The sequence below is a fragment of the Populus euphratica genome, unplaced genomic scaffold (genome assembly GCF_000495115.2).
Source record: "Populus euphratica unplaced genomic scaffold, PopEup_1.0 scaffold46.1, whole genome shotgun sequence".
Lineage (NCBI taxonomy): Eukaryota > Viridiplantae > Streptophyta > Magnoliopsida > Malpighiales > Salicaceae > Populus > Populus euphratica.
This window is the reverse complement of record NW_011499852.1, coordinates 3,369,782-3,392,181: the sequence shown is the minus strand read 5'-3', so window position 1 is coordinate 3,392,181 and position 22,400 is coordinate 3,369,782. Positions and strand designations below refer to the sequence as shown.

Sequence of the window (22,400 nt, the reverse complement as noted above, 5' to 3'; positions counted from 1 at the left end):
AAAAAATTAAAAAATAATTATTGCCATATTTTTTTCAAACAGCACTCTAATTCCAGGAAGCATGGATATTTCATATTCGATTGTCCTCTGTTCCTAACGAATGCCCAATGCTGGCCCAACCATATGATGGCTCCAATTCACGAACCCTGGACCAACCCTTTAGGAGCAAGATAAATCCAATCCTTCAATGCACACGGCCCGCACTCCACATCGCCACTTCCTTATCTTAAGCCATCTTTTTTTAATTTATGATATTAAAAAATAATATAAATTATATTTTAAAATATTATTTAATATTTTAAATTTTTAAGTTAAATTAATTTTTTGAAGGGATTTTAAATTTTTGATTATCAAGTAATCACGAGTTCGAATCCTATTATTTTTATTTATCTAATAAAAAAATCATAAAATAATATAAATATATATAAGTTTTGAGTCTTAAAAAAATTTATTTAAAAAAATATGTTAAAAATAATATAAATTATATACTTAACCTCACTTCACCGTTTAAATTTATTGGTTGTATTGATTCTTAATATATAAATTAATTAGGAAATCACACAGGTACTGTTAGCATATGATAAACAATAAAAAAATCCTTTATGCATGGGAAGGTATTCTATTATAATTAGCATTCAAGGTTTCTCCCTCCTTTAATTTTATCAATTCGGATTTTGAGATTAATTCAGGAAAAAATTATCTTGTTGACTGCAGAGAGTTGATACGAGAGATGTGTTTGTAAGATCGTCTCGTGAGAAGACTCGGACTTGATTGACAATCAACATGAATGAAAATGGATGCGATTCTTGTTTATTTTTTGGTTAAAAAAATATATGTACAAATGAGCTCACCTTATAGCGGCACATTTGACAAGAAATGTTGTGTTTTTCACATCCACCTACGTTTAAAACGAACCTAATTGAAATTACACTTATAAAATATACTGAAAAGGCTGGGAAAATCACTATAACAATTGATAATATCCATAAAAAATTTCATCTTCATTCTCTAACTTTTTTTAATTGTAATCTTTTATACTCAATTTAATGATTAAATTGATGAAATTTGTTAAGCAAAAAAATATATCAATAATAGCGGATCCAAATTATTTTTTTCATTTTTATCCTTTGATTTTTATTTTAATTGTAGTCTTTTATGTTTAACTTAATGATTAAATTGTCAAAATTTGTTAAGCAAAGAAAGAAATCAGCATTAGAGCATCAAAGTGTAAAAAAAAAAAAAAACCAATACCAATTTTCAAATACAATAGAAAAGGATTCTTTTTAGCACACCTGTTTTTTTTCTGCTTTACATTTCCTTTAATTTTTATAATTTAAATTTTAGTCTAGAATTTAATTTTTTTAGCATCACAGTTGTTAAGTTTAAGATAAGCAAGAGCATGTAGTATAAAAAGCAAAGAGAAAGTTGATAACTAATTATTTTTAGCGATGAAACTTATTATTTTTTATATAAATGAGTTTTATTTACAATAAAATCTCGATGAAAGTGGTTTAAGATAAACAAGAGCATGTAGTGTAAAAATAACAAAGCAAAAAAAAAGTTGATAACTAGTTATTTTTAGCGATGAAACTTGTTATTTTTTATGTAAATGGGTTTTATTTTACAATAAAATCTCAATAATAAAAGTGGTTTTTTTCTCTAAATATAATTGAGAAAGTAGATTAATTCAGCTTATAACTTTTTTAACATGTCAATTTTAATTTTTTTTTGAGTAATTTTAAGGTGTTTCTAGGATTAATAGATGGTTAAGAGAGATTTTTATGGCATTTCAAGAAAAAATAACTTTAAAAATGAACTATGAAGCTAAGAAAAACTCTTCCTTAATTTCCAGGCAACCACAATGATGGTAGGATTTGTTAACTATTGATGAACTCTGAGAGAGTGATCACACTGTGAAATACATGAAAAATAAATATCAAACTTGGTTCACTCCCTCGTTCCAGCATGTGTTTCAATTATTAAATAAATAATTGTTAAACAATGCCAGCTAAGAAACCATTTAAATTTATATTTTATTGAGTCCTTGCTGTACTCTAATAATGAAATAAAAAAAAATAATATTTAAGGGAAAAATCCATGAAACCACTCTAAGAAGAGCTACAGAACAAATATATTATTAAACAATTAAAATAACATATTAATCAACTCCAGTTATTTTGTCTTAGTTATTTCAATGATCTCAATGCGCAACATGGAAAAGCAAATAAGGTTTTTATTTCTTTCAATTAGCTATTTGAGATTATTTGTTTTAGCATTTAAAAATATTTTTTGAAAAAATAAATTGTTTTTATTTTTTTACTTTAAATTATTTTTTTATATTTTTAGATTATTTTAATATCTAATATCAAAAATAATTTTTTAAAAATTAAAAAAATTAATATATTTACAAATTAAAAAATAATTATTACCGTATTTTTTTCAAACAGCACTCTAATTCCAGGAAGCATGGATATTTCATATTCGATTGTCCTCTGTTCCTAACGAATGCACAATGCTGGCCCAACCATATGATGGCTCCAATTCGCGAACCCTGGATCAACCCTTTAGGAGTAAGAGAAATCCAATCCTTCAATGTACACAGCCCGCACTCCACATCGCCACTTCCTTTTTAATAGTATATATATATTTTTATAATCTTAAACCACATTTTAAATCTATAATATTAAAAAATAATATAAATTATATCTTGAAATTTTATATAATAATTTAAATTTTTAAATTAAATTAATTTTTTAATATGATATTAAAACTTTGATTATTAAATGGTCACAAATTTAAATTTTATTATCTTTATTTATATAATAAAAAATTACCATAAAATAATATGAGTCTATGTAAATTTTAAGTCTAAAAAGTGTTTATTTAATGAAATATATCAAAGAATAATATAAATTATATCATTAAATCTTATTTAATAATTAAAATTTTTAGAGTAAATTAGTTTTTTGGATAAATAAATCAATTAGAAAATCACACAAGATTAATTAGGAAATCACACGTGTATTGTTAGCATATGATAAACAATAAAAAAATTCTTTTATGCATGGGATGGGAAGGTATTCTATTATAATTAGCATCCAGGGTTTCTCCATCCTTTAATTTTATCAATTCGGATTTTGAGATTAATTCAGGAAAAAATTATCTTGTTGACTGCAGAGAGTTGATAAGAGCGATGTGTTTCTAAGATCGTCTTGCGAGAAGACTCGGACTTGATTGACGTTCAACAGCGATTCTTATTTATTTTTCGGTTAAAAAAATATATGTACAGATGAGCTCACCTTATAGCGGCACATTTGACAAGAAATGTTGGGTTTTTCACATCCACCTACGTTTAAAACGAACCTAATTGAAATTACACTTATAAAATATACTGAAAAGGCTAGGAAAATCACTATAACAATTGATAATATCCATGAAAAAAATTTCATTTTCATTCTCTAAGTTTTTTTTAATTGTAATCTTTTATGCTCAATTTAATGATTATATTGATGAAATTTGTTAAGCAAGAAAATATATCAATAATAGCAAATCTAAATTATTTTTTTTCATTTTTATCTTTTAATTTTTATTTTAATCGTAATTTTTTATGTTTAATTTAATGATTAAATTGTTGAGATTTGTTAAGCAAAGAAAGAAATCAACATTAAAGCATCAAAGTGTAAAATAAAAAAAAAAAAAACAATACCAATTCTCAAATACAATAGAAAAGGATTCTTTTTAGCACACCTACTTTTTTTCTACTCCACAATTCCTTTAATTTTTATAATTTAAATTTTAGTCTAGAATTTAATTTTCCTAGCATTACAGTTCTTAAGCTTAAGATAAGCAAGAGCATGTAGTATAAAAATAGCAAAGCAAAGAGAAAGTTGATAAATAGTTATTTTTAGTGATAAAACTAGTTATTTTTTATGTAAATGGGTTTTATTTTATAATAAGATCTCGATGAGATTGGTTTTTTCCTCTAAATATAATTGAGAAAGTAGGTTAATTCAGCTTCTAATTTTTTTAATTGGTTAATTTTAATATTTTTTTTGAGTAATTTTAAGGTGTTTTTAGGGTTAGTAGATGGTTGATAGAGATTTTTATAGTATTTGAAGTAAAAATAACTTAAAGAATGAACTATGAAGCTAAGAAAAACTCTTCCTTAATTTCCAGGCAACCACAATGATGGTAGGATTTGTTAACTATTGATCAACTCTGAGAGAAGGATCACACTGTAAACACCTTGAACCACTATAGGGAACCACTATAGGGACCAAGACAGGTCAAGAAAGAAAGTAAAGGGGCTCGGCAGGAAAGTTAAAGAAGGTGGATGAATAGATTAATCGTTTTCTGAGTTCATACAGCAGATAAAGGCTCGGTGCAGTCTTTAAAGTAAATACCGAACCCCGTGCCTTCTCCAACTGTCCTGGGTCTTGACCAATCTCAAAGTACACGAAAAAAAACATTATTATAAATGACTGCAAGTACATTCAGTGAATAAAAAACAAAATTCAATTTATACCTGTCAATTTGTCTCCTTGGAGATTATAAACGTATCCCGAGACAAGAAGCGCGCCAGGATAGATCCAAGCAAGAAAATAAACAGCGGAGATTCATTTTTTATGCATATCTAAAATAGTTGTTTCCGCGTTAAAGCCTCCGTGTGGAAAGATATTTTTGAAAACAATTATTTTTTTTTAATTTTATCTGGTCAAAGTTGCAGCAGCAGATCAAAGCGCTAAGGGAACAGATGGTCAAAGTTTCCCCGAGAGAATCTCCGAAATTCTTCCATAGACAGGAGAGAGACTCGCACTCCCACCGCACGAAGGAAGAGGACAAGGTAGAGGCAGTAAAGCCCAGTTCCTTGCCCACTAATCAAGGCGACATGTTCATCAGTATTCTCTCTCCCTGCATCATTATTTTCTGTTAATTCTTTATCATTAGTGATTGATCATGGCATATAGCAGTCTCCTGATCTACCATCGCACGTATTCAACGGTCGGTTGTTTGGTACTGAAGTAGCATTTAACTTATAAAATATATTAAAAAATATATATTTCTATTTAAAAAAAATATTTTTAACACTAATACATTAAAATAATTTAAAAATATAAAACATTAATATATAATAATAATAATAATAATTCTTTTTAAAACAAAAAAAACATATAAAATTTAAAGAGTCAGTAAACTTGTGAATTTGCATTTGGATATTGTTTAATGACAAGTGTTCATGAGATAATTTTCATTAAATTTCTTTTATAATCTCTCAAAACATATCATAATTTTCATCTCTATCCTCTTCTTCATATTTGAAACATTAGTTTTACAGCATTTAATTTTCACAGTTGAATTTAAAAAATCCAAAATAAAAAATACATAAAAATGGAGAAATACAGTAGATAGTAAATAGAGAATCTTGGCCGGACAGAATCCAGCAACAAAACCGACCAATAATACCACCAAATGAAAACTTTCACTACAAGAACACTCGTAAATACATAAACTATACAATTTCATCTTTAATCTTAAGTACGAGTTTTACAGTAGTTACAGAGAAAGAATTGAAGGCCTTTTTTCCCGTTAGTATTGAGTACTTTTAAAGCACAGCTATTTTTAACTACCTGTTATATAATTGCAGTGTTTGTTTATTAGTAGGTAGTTCTTCCGCACTGCTCCCAGATTATGTGACTTTTTTATTTGGATTAGACTAGATTAATTATTTTTTTATTTTTTTAAAAAAATGGAATTGATCGAAACCACGAGTTGTTTGTATTCTTAGGCCATCCCCTGCATCAATTGAGGTTTTATAACTAGAATTATATATTTTATTATTATTAGCTTCAATAATTAATGTAAACTAAAGTTTTTTTTTAAAAAAATGGTGTGTATATATATAAGGAAAAATAAGCATTTTATATTTTATTATGTCTTATTCATCACCAATAAAATAAAATAAAATAAAATATAAAGATGATCACTTTATTTTATACATAGTTATCAAATATAAATTTTTCCAAGCCCTTTTTTATCTTTTATGTCCTCGCTATTTTTATCTTTTGAAACAGTAACTAAATGTAATGGCTGCATTATGTTTGAAAATAAAACAGTTTGCGATACTAGAAGAAGTTTTTACAGCACCAAAGAATAGTATGACCATCATCGCAGACAATAACCGAAACTATAATATCCATTGAAATTTATGTTCATTCTAACTTTAACGTATTGCACACATGAAAACTAAACATTCGATTTATCAAGATATCCAAACTAGATGACCTGACAAAGCATTGACAAACCAAGATTTTAGATTAATAGTTTATTTGTATCTAGAATTTAACTTGTTTTTTATTAAGTTATTATAATTTTATAATATGAAATACAAATTTTTTTATTGTTAAAAATAAGTATTCTCAAGGTTTAAAAAATGTTTTTTTAAGTGAAAACAATTTCAAAATTAGGTTTTTTAGTCTAAATTTTAGACCCTGGTTTCTCCATAACAAAAGGTGACTAGAATTCGGTACAGAGAGCAACCTATCATTTCTTTTTTTTTTTAATATAGCGACGGTACAGAGAGCAACCTATCATTTCTTTTCTTTTTTTTAATATAGCGAGAAAAAAAACCCTATAAAAATCTACCACTTCCTAGCATGCCGGGGCTTTTTGATCTTGGTTGAGTTAGTGTTTCTAGCATGCCGGGGCTTTTTGATCTTGGTTGAGCTAGTGCATGCCGGGGCTTTTTGATCTTGGTTGAGTTAGTGTTTTTTTTTTTTTTTAACTTTCAGTAATTTTTTATTTAAATTTTAATTAATATCATGTTTTTCTTCACTCTGCATTAATTTTTTATCTGAATTTTAATTAATACTCTCTCATTTTTTTTAAATTGTTCGGTTCACTTTTTTAAAATGGTAGTTAATATTTTTAAGTTGATAATGTTTAAAGAGATTATTGCAATTTATATTTAAATTATTTATATTAATAAATTATATTCACCTGATATGTTTATTAAAATAAATATAATTTGTTTTTAACGACCAAAATCAACCCATGAGATAAAACAAATAAATAGGTATAAAATAAAAGGAACAATCGGGGTGAGGTATTTGTGTGGAATAAGAAGATTAGCATTCTGTTGTATTATTTAATTGGTTTCAACAATTTGCTTTTTTTGTAAATTAACATGTATTTTAATTTATTTTATTCAGTTTAAACGCCGTATTCTTGTTTCTCAATTAAAACAATCATGAGATCAAAAAATGCATAATATAATATTGACATTGTTATCCTTGTACATCAGAACACCATTACAGCCTACAGGAACGGTGATGCTGTAGAAAAGGATCTGACAGAGAGAGGGAGAGGGAGGCGTCAACACTACTTTTCACTTGATGTGCTGCTTTTTTTTACTGTCTTCTTTTCTAGTCACTGTGTATTACTGGTGGTGTCTTCGCCTTGAAGCATGATGACATGTTGGATCAATGGGAAAGCAACGAAAGGATCCTTAAAATACAATCGTTCTTGCTTTTTATCAAGAAAGAAGAAAAAGCTCTTGCTTTTGCACGCCATCTGCTGGGATGATACCTCGTCCATGCTCGTCGTCATCCAGCTAAATCATGCAACAAGGATTTTAAGTAAGATTAGCGGAGAACAATCACAACGGATAAGATACTGTAATAAATAATCCAAGGAAAAAGAAGGAGAGATATCTTGGTTGATAATCAATTACACACCGTCCCTCCCTCCCTGTATTATCATTTAAGATTTTAATATTTAAATAAATGAAAAAATACTTCGTGAAAGGTCTTAAAATTAATCGAGAGAGAGATCCATCATTGCATCCTTGGAAAAAGAGGAGTTGGCAATCCTTGAAGTGGTAGGGCGGTGCCACCATCTCGTTCTCTCTTTCCCTTCTGGTCTTTGCTCTCACGTGTGTACGTGGTGGTGATAAGATCGATTGAAATTGTTGAGTGAAAGAGATAGATGTCTAGCTAGATTCCATCACTCTCCATGTGCTTGCCTTTCTTCGTACCATCACTACACGACAGCGTTCAGCTGCTCTGAACAAATCGATTAAGCAAACCATCACTCGTCTGCGTGGTGCCAGCTGTCTGCTTGTGACAAATGCATGAGATGGAGGGCCTTTAAATATAATAGTATTTTTTTATTTTTTAAATTTTATTTTTAATATGCATGTAACAAAATAATCTAAAAATTAAAAAAAATAAATTTTTTATTTTAAATTAATTTTTGTATGTTATGATATCATTTTAAATTTAAAAACTAAAAAAAATACTTTACAAAACAATTACCGTAAGAATATTAAACGACCCGAGAGCAAGCTTAAAAATCACTCGAAATATAATAAAAATAAGTAAATAAAACATCCACGCTCAGCTTAGTTCGTCCACCTGGACTCCACCCACTTGTCACTTGGCAATCACCACCTTCACTCACGGCTTCAATTATCATAACAAGGAGAACACAAAAGATTTTGGTATCTCTGCTTAATGAATTTCCATATTTTTCACGGAAAGAAAGTTGCATCGCATTGGCGGTTGGGCATACAACTTTTTTTTTTTACGGTGTTAAAAAAAAAAAACAAACCAGAAATTCACGGGTCCACCAGGAACCACGGTCTGCCATGGCTGGTTTAGCCATTGGACCCACCAATTACGTGGATATATATGCCGGTGATATCATGAACCACAGTTCTATGAAGCGAAAAATCTAATGGAAATCGACGTGGCTGATTATTTTATGAAAGTTGGTTTTAAAAAATTTTATACTTTGTTTATTTTTAATTTCATTCATTATAATTTATTTTTTTATTAAATTTATTAGTTTTATTTTTATAATAATTATTTAATTTTTTATGTTATTTTTAATTAATTTTGTTATCTATAAAATTTAATCATCAATAATTTTATTACTATTTTTTATTTAAAATAATTTATAAAATTATATTTTTTTTTTATTTTTTTTATTTATACTTTTTTTTATTTTTACATTTAATCCCTGTTCTTTTTAATAATTATTTGTTTATTTAAAATAATTATAAAATTATTTTTTTTAATTTTATTTTACTTTAATTTTTTTATCTATTAAGTTTAATCCGTATTTTTTTAATAAAGTAAAAAAATATTAATAAGTTTGTTTGAACTCGTTTTTTAAAGTATAATTAAATATTAAAAAATATTTTCTAACTTATTTTTTTGTCATAGAAAATTAATAATTTATTTTTCAATAATTCATTTTTCCATAAAATTTGCTTTCCAAGAAAAATATCTCAGCAAATAAATAGAAATTACTGTAAATGCTTCCTTTTTTATTCACCACTATTATGTGAAATAAACTACTGGCTTATTGGATTGGGTTCTTGCCATAAATTAAAAGAAAAGGTTGTTTTTTATTGAATTAATATTATTTAAAGCTTTTTTTTAATTAAATGTTAGATTGACTCGGTCAATATTTAATCTGCTATTTAAATCTTGAATTGGATTGATTCTTAAATTGGATCTCATAATTATGCTATTCATATTTTATAATGATAGTTTATTAATGGCGCCGCAAGAAAAACTGCATGATTAATTAGTTATATGTCGCCGTTACAAATTTGGAACCAGAACCACTAAGCTCTAACGTGACCACAAAATTGGACCACACTGATGATATTAAGTTTAATTTATAATGTTACAATTAAAACTATAGATTAATTTTACTCAATTTTAACATGAGAAATAAATTTTACTCTGGATAAAATATTAAAAAAATTGTGTGTGAATGTACGTAATGCTGACCACGTGAAAACATATATATTATTATAAGTATAAAAAATAACTAATTTTAGTTGAAGATGCACTGTAACTCCCCTTATGAACTACTGTGGATGGCTGCAAACCTATAATTGCATTTTTAATTTTCCAGTTCTTGCACGAAAATCAAGTGAAATAGAGGGAAAGAAAAAGAATGTATCGGGGCCACGTCAAGCCTTCACAACACGTGTCGTTGTAGGATAGGAGGGCTGGCGACACATCATGGTGACATCAAAGAAGGGCATTATGGGGTCTTGGAGAAAGTCTCACATGCCCTTCAAACACGATAGTTGCCTCACACGCTGGCGCGTGTATTTTCCGTGCTATTCAAATTCTTTTTTCCTTTTTAATCTGGCTCATCTTTATATATATATAAAATTTAGCACTTCATTCTTTGTTAACTATTAAATTTGTAAATTTAATCCTACTTATACATATCTTTTTTAATTTAACACTTCATCCTTTATTAACTATTAAATTTTTAAATTTAATTTTTTATATAATTCTTTAATTTAATTCTAAATTTCATTCCACTTGAGTATAATAAAAACTTGACTAAAAAGAAATGAAAGATTTTTTTTTTTTATTTTGTTGTTATTCTTTAATAACTTTTTGATTTTTTTATTGCAATCCCCGGTTCTTTTATGGTTCTCTGGTTTGATCCCAGACTTTAATTATTCATGGTCCAATAAAAACCCAACAAAAACAAAAAGAAATAAAGGAAAATGGAAGTTAAGGATGGCTAAACTGGATAACTCATTATAATAATGTTATAACTCTTTTTATGAATTTAGTGGGTTAACTAGATTGGTGATGTCAATCCAATTCGGTACTGGCTTTTTATTTACCTATCTAAACTCTTTCCCCTTTTTTTGTGATTTTTTTCTTTGATATTTGTTGTTTCATGTTTAAGCCTAATTGAAAAAGGTTAGGGTTGGAATGACAGTGTTCTTAAAATTTTCTAGAGCATATCAGGTTTTGAATGGAGCAACTAGGTCGCAGTATATTAGACTCCCTTGTCAAATGGTATACCTGAGCCAACTCATCGAGTTAGGCAAGGGTTGAAATCATAGTTATATATATAAAAAATTAATATATGTTATGTATTTGTAAATAATGAAGTTTAAAATATTTTTTTTTAAAAAAAAATTATTTAACATTAAAAAATATAATTTTTTTCTTGTGAATGTATAGTATATATACTAAAGGGTTTAAAATCTTACATTAAAAAAATAACTTTTTTCTTGTAAATATAAAGTATATATATTAAAAGATTTCAAATCCCACGCTGAAAAAATAAAGTATTCTTTTAATATTTATAAAATAAACTTTGAAAATAATTAATAACTAACTAAAAAATATGAAAAAAATTGGTCTCTAACTAGGAAAAAAATTGAAAAAAAAAGGCTTTTTGTCGGGTTTTGTCGGGTTGATCAAATTTGACCTTTTTTTTGTTTTTACTGATCTTTCACCCTGCCTTAACTGATTCAACCATCAGGTTGACCGAATCTCAAACCAACCCATCCGGCTATTTTGGGTTTGGTAACTCTGATTGAAACGATAATATTTTTAAATTTTTATATAAGCAGGTCGAGTTTCGAATAAGAGTGATCGAGTCGTGATCCGGTCCTTTAGTTAATTAGTAGATATTAAATCAACTCTAACATAATTAAATTTAAAATTCATGAAAAGCAAAGCAATTATGCTAGCGAGTTATTTTATTTTTAATTTATTTTTTATTTTCTATACATAAAAAGTTATTAACAGATAATTATATAAATATATTGAATTTGAATATTATATCATGAGATTATGTTTATTTATCTGTCTCCGTTGCTCGGTATAATGTACAGGTCTTTATTCATCATTAATAATATTTTTACTACTGATATAATTTTTTATTAAAAATATTGAACACGCTGATAAAGCTTTTAATGTGCATTTCAATTTTTTTTTTATCAATAAATCAAAATTTAACATCATCAACTTGTACATTTTTATGATCAAACCGACTTTAGATACTGCCCGCAGCGCAACATGAGCACCCATACTAGCATGATATATGCTGCAACTCATGCTTATTTCGGGTATATTTTATGAACTTGTTTGGAATATTTTCATGAACGTAATCATTATGATCTGTATTCTTTACTTTGTGCTATAAACATATAATGATTTTGATATTGCTCTCAATTTCATACGGAGAGACATACTGCCCACATAATTTGGGCATGTCATGACAAAGTGTGCACAACTCCACCCTGCTATCGGCATTCATCGTTGTTTTTTAATAAATAGAGGAATTACAAGTCATGGTGCTCGCACAATGCCGCAGGTAATATTTTAAGTTGTGCCACAACTTGTGTCCGGATCAAAAGATGATCATGCAGTAAAAAGTATAAAAGAATACCTAAAAAAGAATTTACTTGGATGCAAAGAAAAACCCGATAGAAGCGATTATGCATTGAAGGCACATATAAAAAGGTTTGCTATAAGCGTTTCTATATATAAATATGAATAAAAAAAGAGTACTTGAAAAGTGACATTTTCGCAAAGAAAAACCTGTTAAGATGCACAAACTACGAAGAAAATCATACTTTCCAAACATGTACAAAAACTAAAAAACAAAAAAATATTCAAGAGTATTTATATATTTATTTATTTTATAAAAATAAATGGTTGGGTTAGTCTTCTACATATCTTAATTAATTTTATAAATTTTAAAATTAATAATATTAAAATTTATAAAACTTAAACTAATTAAATTATACCTTTTAAAGTTTTAAAAATATTTATTTATATAATTTACAGTGGATGGTCTCTGCATGCACAGTAATTTCAATGGAAGCTTTATAGTTTCCTCTATTTAATACATTGTAAACAATAATTGTAAATAAATTAACTGTTATCAGTGCTTCTTTGTTTTGATATCATTTGTGGCATGCATCAAAAGCCTGGTCATTACATTTACATTGCTTGCTGAGAAATCTCTTTAGCTATAAATTAAAGTTTTGCATGCACCGGCCAGTCGAAAGTTCATATTTACTTCATAATTAAAAGGTGCCTAGCTCGAAAAGAAAATTTCACATCATCCTTATCCAATTTTCAGGCACGGATGAGCCTTACTTTCATAACAATTTTTCTAGAGTATTGATTAACTTATTAAAAAAAAAAAAACCAAAAGAAACACGATCTATACCGAACCTTTTTATTTGTTACTTTCATGAAGTCTCTATTTAGGATGGCAGTTCAAATAAAAGCTAGTTAAAATTAAAATTAAAATTTTTATTATTAAATTATATATATATATATTAATATGATAATATAAAAAATAAAATTTTAAAAATAAAAAATATTATTTTATGTACTTACAAGTAAAAAATGACTTTAAAAAAAACTGATACTTCTCAAGTAACCCACAAGACACACATGTGTATAGTGACTGCCACTGGTAATCATCCACGGCTTTAGATCCTGAACCGATTAGAGAGTTCTTGTTTTTTCAAAAAAATAAGCTGGACACCGAATCTTTCATTATAATTAATTAGCGTGTGAGGCGGAGAGGCCGTCTTTAATTAAGATCACGTCAGCTGCTTCCACTGGTGGAAAGGATATACGAAGAAAGACATTTTATTCACACCTTCTTTCGGCTGGAAAGTTCAAAAATGCAGAAAAATTATTTTGATATATTGCGCTTTTACACAGGGGATATAGCAGAAGGTTTTTAATTTCCTCTCCAATTCTATTTAGAAAACCCGAATAGTCAAGGATCCTATTCGAATTTACAAGTCATAAAACCACGCGCCACCAAGGGCATGATATCTATCCGACAGAACAACAAGCGGTCAACATAGCGAGTATAGCATCTTTTGATTATTCATTGCGGTTGGATATACGGAATTCCTTTTCCAATGGGATGGGATTTTGCTCCTACAAATTAATTAATGTCTCATTTTCCCTCTCGTGGTTAGAAATACTCCCCGTGATTTCCTAAAGGCTTCTGGAATCGAATGAGAATTTCACCCCTTTTTTTAGAGATTTTATTCTCTTAGATATGAATACGTGTCATGATAATACCTTAAATATAATTCCAAGGAAGACCTCAAAAATACAGTCAACGGTAAAATTTAAAAACTAAGTACGTGGTTACTTGGAGCAGAGAATCTCTGGAGAGCTAAATTGATAAAATAATATAAATATAGTTTTTTGTTTACAATGTATATACTCTAATAAAAAACCCATTTGAAAAATTAATTATATTAAAATTAAATAAATAAACATTTTATTTTTTCTTAATAAGTTTGATTTTTTTATATGGCTATATTTAATTTGTTTATTTTTTATTAGCTATACTTTGTTGGTTTTGACTTTCATGAAAGATATGTATAAATAATATTTATATAAAAAAATTATTTTAGCATTTTGTTAGCATTTCTTGAAAGCACATAAAATAAGTATGAAAAAGTTAAAATAATATTTTTAAAATTTTGAACTTTTTATTTAGCACATCCCCTTGAAGTTTGCTATTTAACTAACAGGCGTAAATGGGATTATACCAGTAACATTAGAAAAGTATATTAAAAAAAAAAAGAGGTGAAACCGAAATAATGGTAGATCTAGAGGCTACAATTTGGAATTGCGTTAAAATTTAAAACAAAGAATTAATTAAAATTGTTTTTTTAAACAAAAGGATATTATTTAATATATTAAAAAAAACAACTTGAAAAAAACAAAAATAAATAAATAAACACCACTGAAACTCGCACTTCGATAACTTTTTGTAGCTCCGTGCCGTCTCTGTCCCACGGGAAAGCACATCTATGTCAGAATTCAGACGTCACGTCCTCGTCTTTACATTGTTTATTTTCTGAACAAGAAAAAATCTTTCTGGACTCTTATTAAATGGAATTCAGAGCAGTGTGTTGCGTCCACGCAAGATAGAGAGAGAAGCGCCGTCCAACGCCGGCAGAAGGGGCAAGTGGGAAGAAAGAAAATGTGTTAGACGACACGCCGTAATTGACGTCCACACTCTTTAGAAGGAAAAACAGCGGCCGTTGGAACAAACGACAAAAGGAACATGTTTGACCGAGACATGTGCTAAAGTTATAACTGCCGAATCATAGGCACATGAGAACCTGCCATTACCACGTCACCCACTTTCTTATTCTTTTGTTACCTTGCTAGGGAGACTCATTAATAAATTTATCCACTTAAGGGCTTGGAGATTGACTTGATTATTTATTAATACATGCATCAAATCCTTACCGGTTGACATTAGTTGATTCATGTAATTTTTTATAACTCTAAACTTTTATTGGTTGGAAATATGTTTGTGACTTTTTAAAGTATTTTTTATTTAAAAATATATTAAAATAATATTTTTTTTATTTTAAAAAATTATTTTTAAGAATCAAAATAATTTAAAAAATAAAAATATATATTAATTTAAAGCAAAATAAAAAATAAAAATATTTTAGTTCATTTGATTTGACATCAAATTTTATTTTTATTTTTTTAATTGTTATTTATTTTTTTAATTTTTTTTTAGATTTTTTTTAATATTTTACTGATCGAAACTTTGTTAACTTTTATAGAGTTTAAATTGTTGGATTAGATTGATTAAAAAAAAATTTAAATTTTTTTTTTATTTTATAGGATTATCCATGTCTTATACATCAAGTCATGGATTTCATATGCGAAACTTGATTTGCCCATGCCAAGATTTTTAATTTATTTATTGTTATATTTTTTAATTTTTTTTTTATTTTATAGGATCATCCATGTCTTATACATCAAGTCATGAATTTCACATGTGAAACTTGATTTGCCTATGCCAAGATTTTTAATTTATTTATTGTTATTATTGTTTATTTTTCTTTTATTTTATTATGAAAATAATTAATACTTAGTCCACCTCTCATGACTCTCTTATTTATCCAAAAACACATTTTTCTCCTAAACAAAGTTTTGGTCATGCACGTGGAGTCACGGATAATGAAATTATAGATATCTGGATTCGAAGGAATAGAACTCTTGTTTAGATGTGATTTTGGTGGAAGAGCAATTAATCCATACATTTTTTCAATTAATGAAATATTAACATTTCTGGAATGTTGAATTCGTGATGGATCTACTGGTAATTAATATGTAATTCACGATTTTTCAGTAATTTTGTTAGTAAACGAGACCGTTTTTGGAAATGGATAATATAATTTTTTTTGAGCGGACAATTATTTTACTTGAGATTGTTCTCTCATGGGAAGCCAACGGCAATTCAAAAATAAAATAATACCCAGATTTCAAAAAACAAATCTAAGTTAGAAAAAGAAAAACTAAATTTCATATTCAAATGTAATATTATTTTATTATAAAAACTGAAATATTAATTTCTAGTTTTTTTTTTAGAAAACACAGTTTCTCTATAGTTTTCTAACAAAAGTTTTTCACAGTGTTTCAAATGAAGAAAATATGAATGGTATAAATGTTTCTTCTATACTTAGAAACATAAAATATGAATTTTGTATTTTTATTTTTATACTTGGTTAATATCGTAAATTAAAAAATATTTTTATATTTTCTAATAAATTTATTTTATTATACCTTTAATGTAAATATTTTTTAGCTAACAACATGATTTTTTCACAATAATTTTTAATAAAGTAACAATCTTGATGTATTTTATTCTGTTAAAAAAAATGTTCTTCGTTTTCAATAAAAAAACTCTATTTTTATTTTTTTATTGAAAAAAATTAAAAGAAAATGGAAAACTTTTACTGAATACCTCTCTACCGCGATGGACAGTGTCCGAAGCTAGCAGATGAAGCTGATACAAGGTCTGATTATACGTTTTTTTTTTTTTTTTGCTGTAAAATAATGCTTCAATAAACGAAGCTATTCCCAGGGGTAAAACGATCTTTCAGCAAAACAGGATATCGGTTTGGGGTTTGGAATGTTACTCGTCCTTTGTGAGAAAATATCTTCCCGTGCCATGCTCGATGATCTCAGCGCAGGCTTTTATCAGAGAAAGAAAGTGTACTGTGCATGCCGTCCTCATTCTTGCCGCCATTCATCGATCTCAAAAATCTCAGATGATACGATGAGGCTACTTTTGTAACTTTCACCGCTCCCCCCGCCCTTTGTAAATACGTAGAGTAGAGAAAATGAAGGGTAACATCGTCACTGGACACGAACATTGATTAACAATAATAGCTTACTGCCAAAGCATCCTTGGTGCCATGTTGACTGCAAAGGACAAATGTCTGTTACCCTAACAGGCGAGTGAAAGAATCGAGAGGTGCTGCTGCTTCCCACGCCGTGCCACTTGTACATCTTTCCCCCCCCCCCGGTGCCTTCGCAATGGCTGGGATGGTGAAAGGGATTGGCTTTTAAAATAATTTTTATTTAAAAATATATTAAAATAACATTTTTTAAAATTATTTTTAATATCATTAGATTAAAACAATTAAAATATAAAAACATATTATTATTTTTAAATTACTATTTTTATATCCCATTCCAAATGATCTGACTTTATTTATACCCCAGCATTTAGAAATTTCTCAGTCTATTTTTATAATTTTTAAGAAGTGTCTTTTTTATTTTTCATATCAAGTTTTTTATGTTAACAGAAAAGTTTTTTTATAATAAATAATTTTTTTTATAGAATATATTACTAAAAAATAATTTTTTTGATATTTGATAGTATCCTGAAAATCGATTTTTCATATCAAGTTTTTTCTGTTAACATAAAAGGTTTTTTATAATAAATAATTTTTTTTATATAATATATTACTAAAAAATAATTTTTTTTTATATTTGATAGTATCCTGAAAAAGAAATTAAAAAATATTTTTTAGTATTTGAATATATCATGGAAAATAAACTAAAATATAAATTATTAATATTTTTTTAATTTTATTGAAATAATAAGAAATAAACCTTACAAACTAAAAAGTTGAATAAAATTAAAATTAAAAAAATAAACTAATTTTATAAATTATCTAAAATAAAATAAATAATAATAAAAATAATATAGATCAAATCTAATAAATAAACAAGACGAAAAATGATAAATTTAAAAATAATAACTATAATTTTATAAATTATTTTAAATAAAAAAATAAAAAAATAACAATAAAATCTGATAAATAAAAAAATTAATAAAAAAATAAATAATAATTATAAATGTGAGGATTAGAGTTAATAGAAAAAACAAATTCTAAAAGATAAAACTTAAAATAAAATTTAAAATAAAATATATAACACTAAAAAATTTAAAAATCAAATTTAATATAATAAATAAATAATATGATATTTTTAAATTTTTTAACATTTTTAAAAGGTGTTTTCCACAAAAAATTAAAAAATATCTTTATATAAATTAAATTAATTTTTTTAATTAAAAATTATTTTTTCATTGATTAACTTTATCAATAATGAACAAATATAAAAAAAATTTAAAAATAATTTCTAAAAAATCAAACAAGCCTAGCTATTGGAATTTTTCTTTTTACTGCTCAATAACTAAAAAAATATTTAAAATTATAGATATATTAACTGATTTTGAACACTTTTTTAACAACTATCTCACAAAAATATTTAAATCTTATTGAAAAAAAATCAAAAACCAAATGAAAAAGAGCGGGCTATTTAACAATTGACAGCCCTTTGAGAAAGTTTAAAGAATATTTGTAGAAATGATGCATTCGTGAATCTACAGGGACAAAAATGAAGATATTGTTTCAAAAGTGGTTGAAAAATTATGTGTTTAAAAAAAATTAATTTTTTTATTTAAAACTATTTTTATAGGTTTTTAATAATTTTAAAATGTTGATATTAAAGATATTTTTTTAAAATGATAATATTATTTTAAAATAAAAAATATTTTTTTTAAAATGATAATCTTATTTTAAAATAAAAAATATTTTTAAAATAATTTAAAAAATTATTAAATAAATATGTATAAAAAAACCTAGATGTAATACTGTGATAAATATTTATTTTTAAAATATTTTTTATTTTAAAATATATAAAAATAATTATTTAATTTAATTTTTTTAAAAAATTATTTATAATATTATCATATTAAAAATAAAATTAACAATAAAAAGATTCCAAACCTTTTTTTAACACCGCAATTACAAACAATCTCACATTTCAACTATATTTATTTTTATATTTTAAAAATATTTTTTCAAAAACTTATTTGTTTATTTTAACATTATTTTTTAATATTTTTAAATCATTTTAATATTTTAATATCAAAAATAATTTTTAAAATTTAAAATAATATTATTTTAATATATTTTTAAATAAAAATAATTTGAAAAAACAACACCAACAATCATATAAAACTAAATGCCTCTCAACTCTTACATGGACCCCACTTATTACCTCTCCCCTCTACTACCTTACCTGGCGGCAACTTCGTCATGGCCCCCACCTCTTTGACCCCAGGCCTAGCTAGAGAGTAGTAGGATTAGGGCACTGTAGAAACCGCGAGTGATTCCCACTTTGTTCCTGGGGAACTGGGATTTAATTATTTGTTCTCCCCTCCCTCGCTCCCTACATCCCCTTGCCTTGCCCTTCTCTTTATTGCTTTTCGGCTCTACAGCAGACGGACTGCTCCAATCTCTCTCCCCCTCTCTTGGTCTCTTTTAATTGAACTTGTTCCTCTATTAAGTTTCACTCTCACAATAAAAGATACGAGATTTTTTCGGTGCGATAAGGGCCCAGAGAGGGAAGGGGTTTGCCTTTGATTAAGCACAAGCACAAGCACAGGTTTCTCCTCTTTAGCCCCTTCTATTCTTCTTCTTATTGGCTTTCACTGGGTCCCTATTCCCTGCAAATCCAGCGAACCCCAACGAGGATTATTATCATTAAAGCTTAAGCTAGCAGCAAAAAAAAAAAAAAAACCACATCAAAAGCCTCCCCACCTTCACTGATATTTTTTCTCTCTCTCAAGGTGTTGGCTTTTCTGTTTAAATATGACTGAAAGCTTAGATGACGGCGAGTTTTGGCTGCCTCCGCAGTTTCTTATAGACGACGATACAGTACTCATGGAACAGAACAGTGACAATAACTTTAACGGGAGTGCTCGGGATGTGTTTGGCTACTCTAAAACTGACTCTGGGAAATCTTTGTTCCCACTACAGTTTCCTTGTGGGTTTGGTTCCTTTGGTTTCTCTTCGGATCTCAGTTCTCCTGTTGAGTCTTTGGTAGGCTCTACTGAGACAGAGAGTGATGAGGAAGATTACCTTGCTGGGTTAACTCGCCAAATGGCTCACTCCACTCTTGAAGATGATTTCAAGAGGAACGACCTCCCTTTTGGCACCGAAAAATCGAAGGTATTGCCCTCTCCTTTTCATCTTTTTAAGTGGTACAAACCTACTCTGGTTTCAGCTATTGTGCTCTTTGGGACTAACTTTTGGGTCTTGGTGGTTGTCTGTTTGCAGGGATGGGTTGTGTCTGGATCGCCTCAATCAACGCTGTGTGCGGTTGGGAGCCGGTGCGGTTGTGGACAAGGGTCAAGCCGTGGAAGCCCCAGTGGATCTTCACCACCAGCAACCTGGGATCTTCTGTATGCGGCTGCAGGAGAAGTAGAGAGGATGAAAATGAACAACGAAGAAGGGTGTGGCTTTAACAATCAAAGTAGAGGACTATTAGGTCCACCAATAAAACCCTCTCCAGTCTCTGTTTCGATGAAAAATCCAAGCTCTGATGTTAGTCTCTACCACCAGCAGCAGCCCCTATCTTATCAGAAGTTGCAGGCTTCTCAAGTAATTAGCCAAACATTACCTTATTGTAATTTCTTTTTACATCAAGAGAAAGACGATAAGATCCTCTTTCGCTGATTACTAATTGGGGGTTGTGTTTTGTTTGTTTCTTATTCAAGTTTCAGCAGCTGAGAGTACACCAGCAAATGATGCAGCAGCAACAGAGTGTTTGGGGAGGGAAACACAAGGGGACAGGAGTATTGTTTCCTCAACAGCCGCAACAAACTCAGTCAGTGGTCCAAAACAGAGGGAGGAATGTTACTAGTGTGAGTAGAGGACCATTGGGTTTGTCAGCTTCTGCCTGGCCGCCTCTACGAAACAGCGCACAGCAACAGCAACAGCAATATAGCAACAGTCAGGGCGGTTCTGGGATGCGGGCTGTTTTCCTTGGTAATCCCGGAGGAAAAAAAGAATGTGCCGGTACCGGGGTTTTCTTGCCTCGTCAAATCGGTGCCCGAACTGAATCTCGAAAGAAGCCAGGTCTGTAACAGTTTGCTTTATGTTTACTTCAGTTTTTCTGGGCTGGATGTGAATTCACTGTCGCTTAATTCATATTTTCCTTTGCTAGATCTGGTCATTAGAATGAATTTGATTAGTGCTAATTTCGTTTATTTAATTACTTTATGGAGTTATTTGTGTTTTGGAATCGGTTTTGGCTTGTACCGATCTTTTTTGTGATTCATATTATAATAACAGGGTGTTCCACAGTTCTGCTCCCAGCGAAAGTGGTACAGGCCCTCAACTTGAATTTGGAAGGAATGGGTGCTCAGGCCCAGTTCGGGCCTCGGTATAATGGAAGTTTTGCAACCTACAGTGGTAAATACATATATATTTTCTTTTCATCTGGATGCAAGTTTTTCGTTTTCAGTGCAAGATTAACCAGATGATTTGACTGATTATTTTGGTATGGTTTTTATTTGATGTGTAGATGCTGCTGTAAGGGTTCGCAATGATAACATTCTTTCTCATCAGAAGCAGCCGCACAACAGCAGGCCACAACCAGTAATGAACAATGAAGTCAGATTGCCTCAGGAATGGACTTATTGACTCCCCGAATTATTCTGGGTTTTGTTTTTACTAGTAGTTTTTATTTTTATTTTTTAGTAGTTTTATGAAAGCTTAAAGGAGATTTGGAAGGTTAGAAGAAAAAAAAGAAAAGAAAATGGATGACGATAATTTTAGTAAGGTCACTGTAGGAAAAGGTTGCACAAACAAAATAGCGAAAGGAGAAGGGAAAAAAAGAAAGTATGAAGAAATGTTCTTTTGGGATAGAATTAGGAGAAATAAATTTCTGTTTTCAGGGAAGTCTGCAGCAGCCAGCCTTTTTGTTTGTTTTGTGTGGCTCAAGGGAAAGTGGTGGACTGGGGATATACTATGTTGTGTTTTGGAAAAGAAATCAATAAAATCCATGTTTTTGCAAGTGTTAAAGGGATTATCACTGACTCTACTGAGGGTAGAACCATGTTTTTGCAGGGAAACTTGCAACCTGTAATGATCAAATGTTCTATGTTGTCCCTGTACAAGTTCATAATTAATTTCAGCCTGGCCACCCACTCCTAAGCCATCAAGTAATAAAGGGAATATTTTTTCTCAGATTGATCTCTGTATGGCCTTCTTCCAGATGTGGTATAAACACATCTTGTTATTAAGAATAGTAATTGGAGCCAGCATTGCTCTTATTGTTCTTGGCAAGTGGAATTTGCAAGCTTTGTTTTCTAGAGCAATGCGCTGCCATTGAATGCGCAGTTACTTCAATGAGGAAACGATCTCGTTCTTCAATCATGTTAATAATCAAACGGGGAAGAATCTA

At 28.6% G+C, this 22,400-nt stretch overlaps 1 protein-coding gene across 5 annotated transcripts; it reads left to right on the top strand.

Moving 5' to 3' along the window:
- Positions 1–19,383: 19,383 nt before the first annotated feature.
- LOC105121999 (uncharacterized) lies at positions 19,384–22,186 on the top strand. Of its 5 annotated transcripts, none has more exons than XM_011020898.1 (6): positions 19,384–20,161; positions 20,270–20,593; positions 20,716–20,750; positions 20,916–21,070; positions 21,287–21,406; positions 21,519–22,186. In XM_011020898.1, the coding sequence occupies exons 1-6, from the start codon at positions 19,802–19,804 to the stop codon at positions 21,635–21,637; spliced, it is 1,113 nt and encodes a 370-aa protein (XP_011019200.1). In that variant the 5' UTR covers positions 19,384–19,801; the 3' UTR covers positions 21,638–22,186. The 5 variants fall into 5 exon arrangements, with proteins under 5 accessions (XP_011019200.1, XP_011019199.1, XP_011019197.1 ...); XM_011020897.1 differs by having other exon boundaries at positions 20,710–20,750; XM_011020895.1 differs by having other exon boundaries at positions 19,385–20,161; positions 20,716–21,070.
- The last annotated feature ends 214 nt before the right edge of the window (positions 22,187–22,400 follow it).

Bases quoted from the DNA above. Each gene is read 5' to 3' on its own strand.
- LOC105121999 (XM_011020894.1), top strand. From the start codon at position 19,802: ATGACTGAAAGCTTAGATGACGGCGAGTTTTGGCTGCCTCCGCAGTTT. The intron at 20,594-20,709 runs GTAATTAGCCAA...TTCTTATTCAAG, and splicing joins AGAAGTTGCAGGCTTCTCAA to TTTCAGCAGCTGAGAGTACA. The intron at 21,407-21,518 runs GTAAATACATAT...TTTGATGTGTAG, and splicing joins AAGTTTTGCAACCTACAGTG to ATGCTGCTGTAAGGGTTCGC.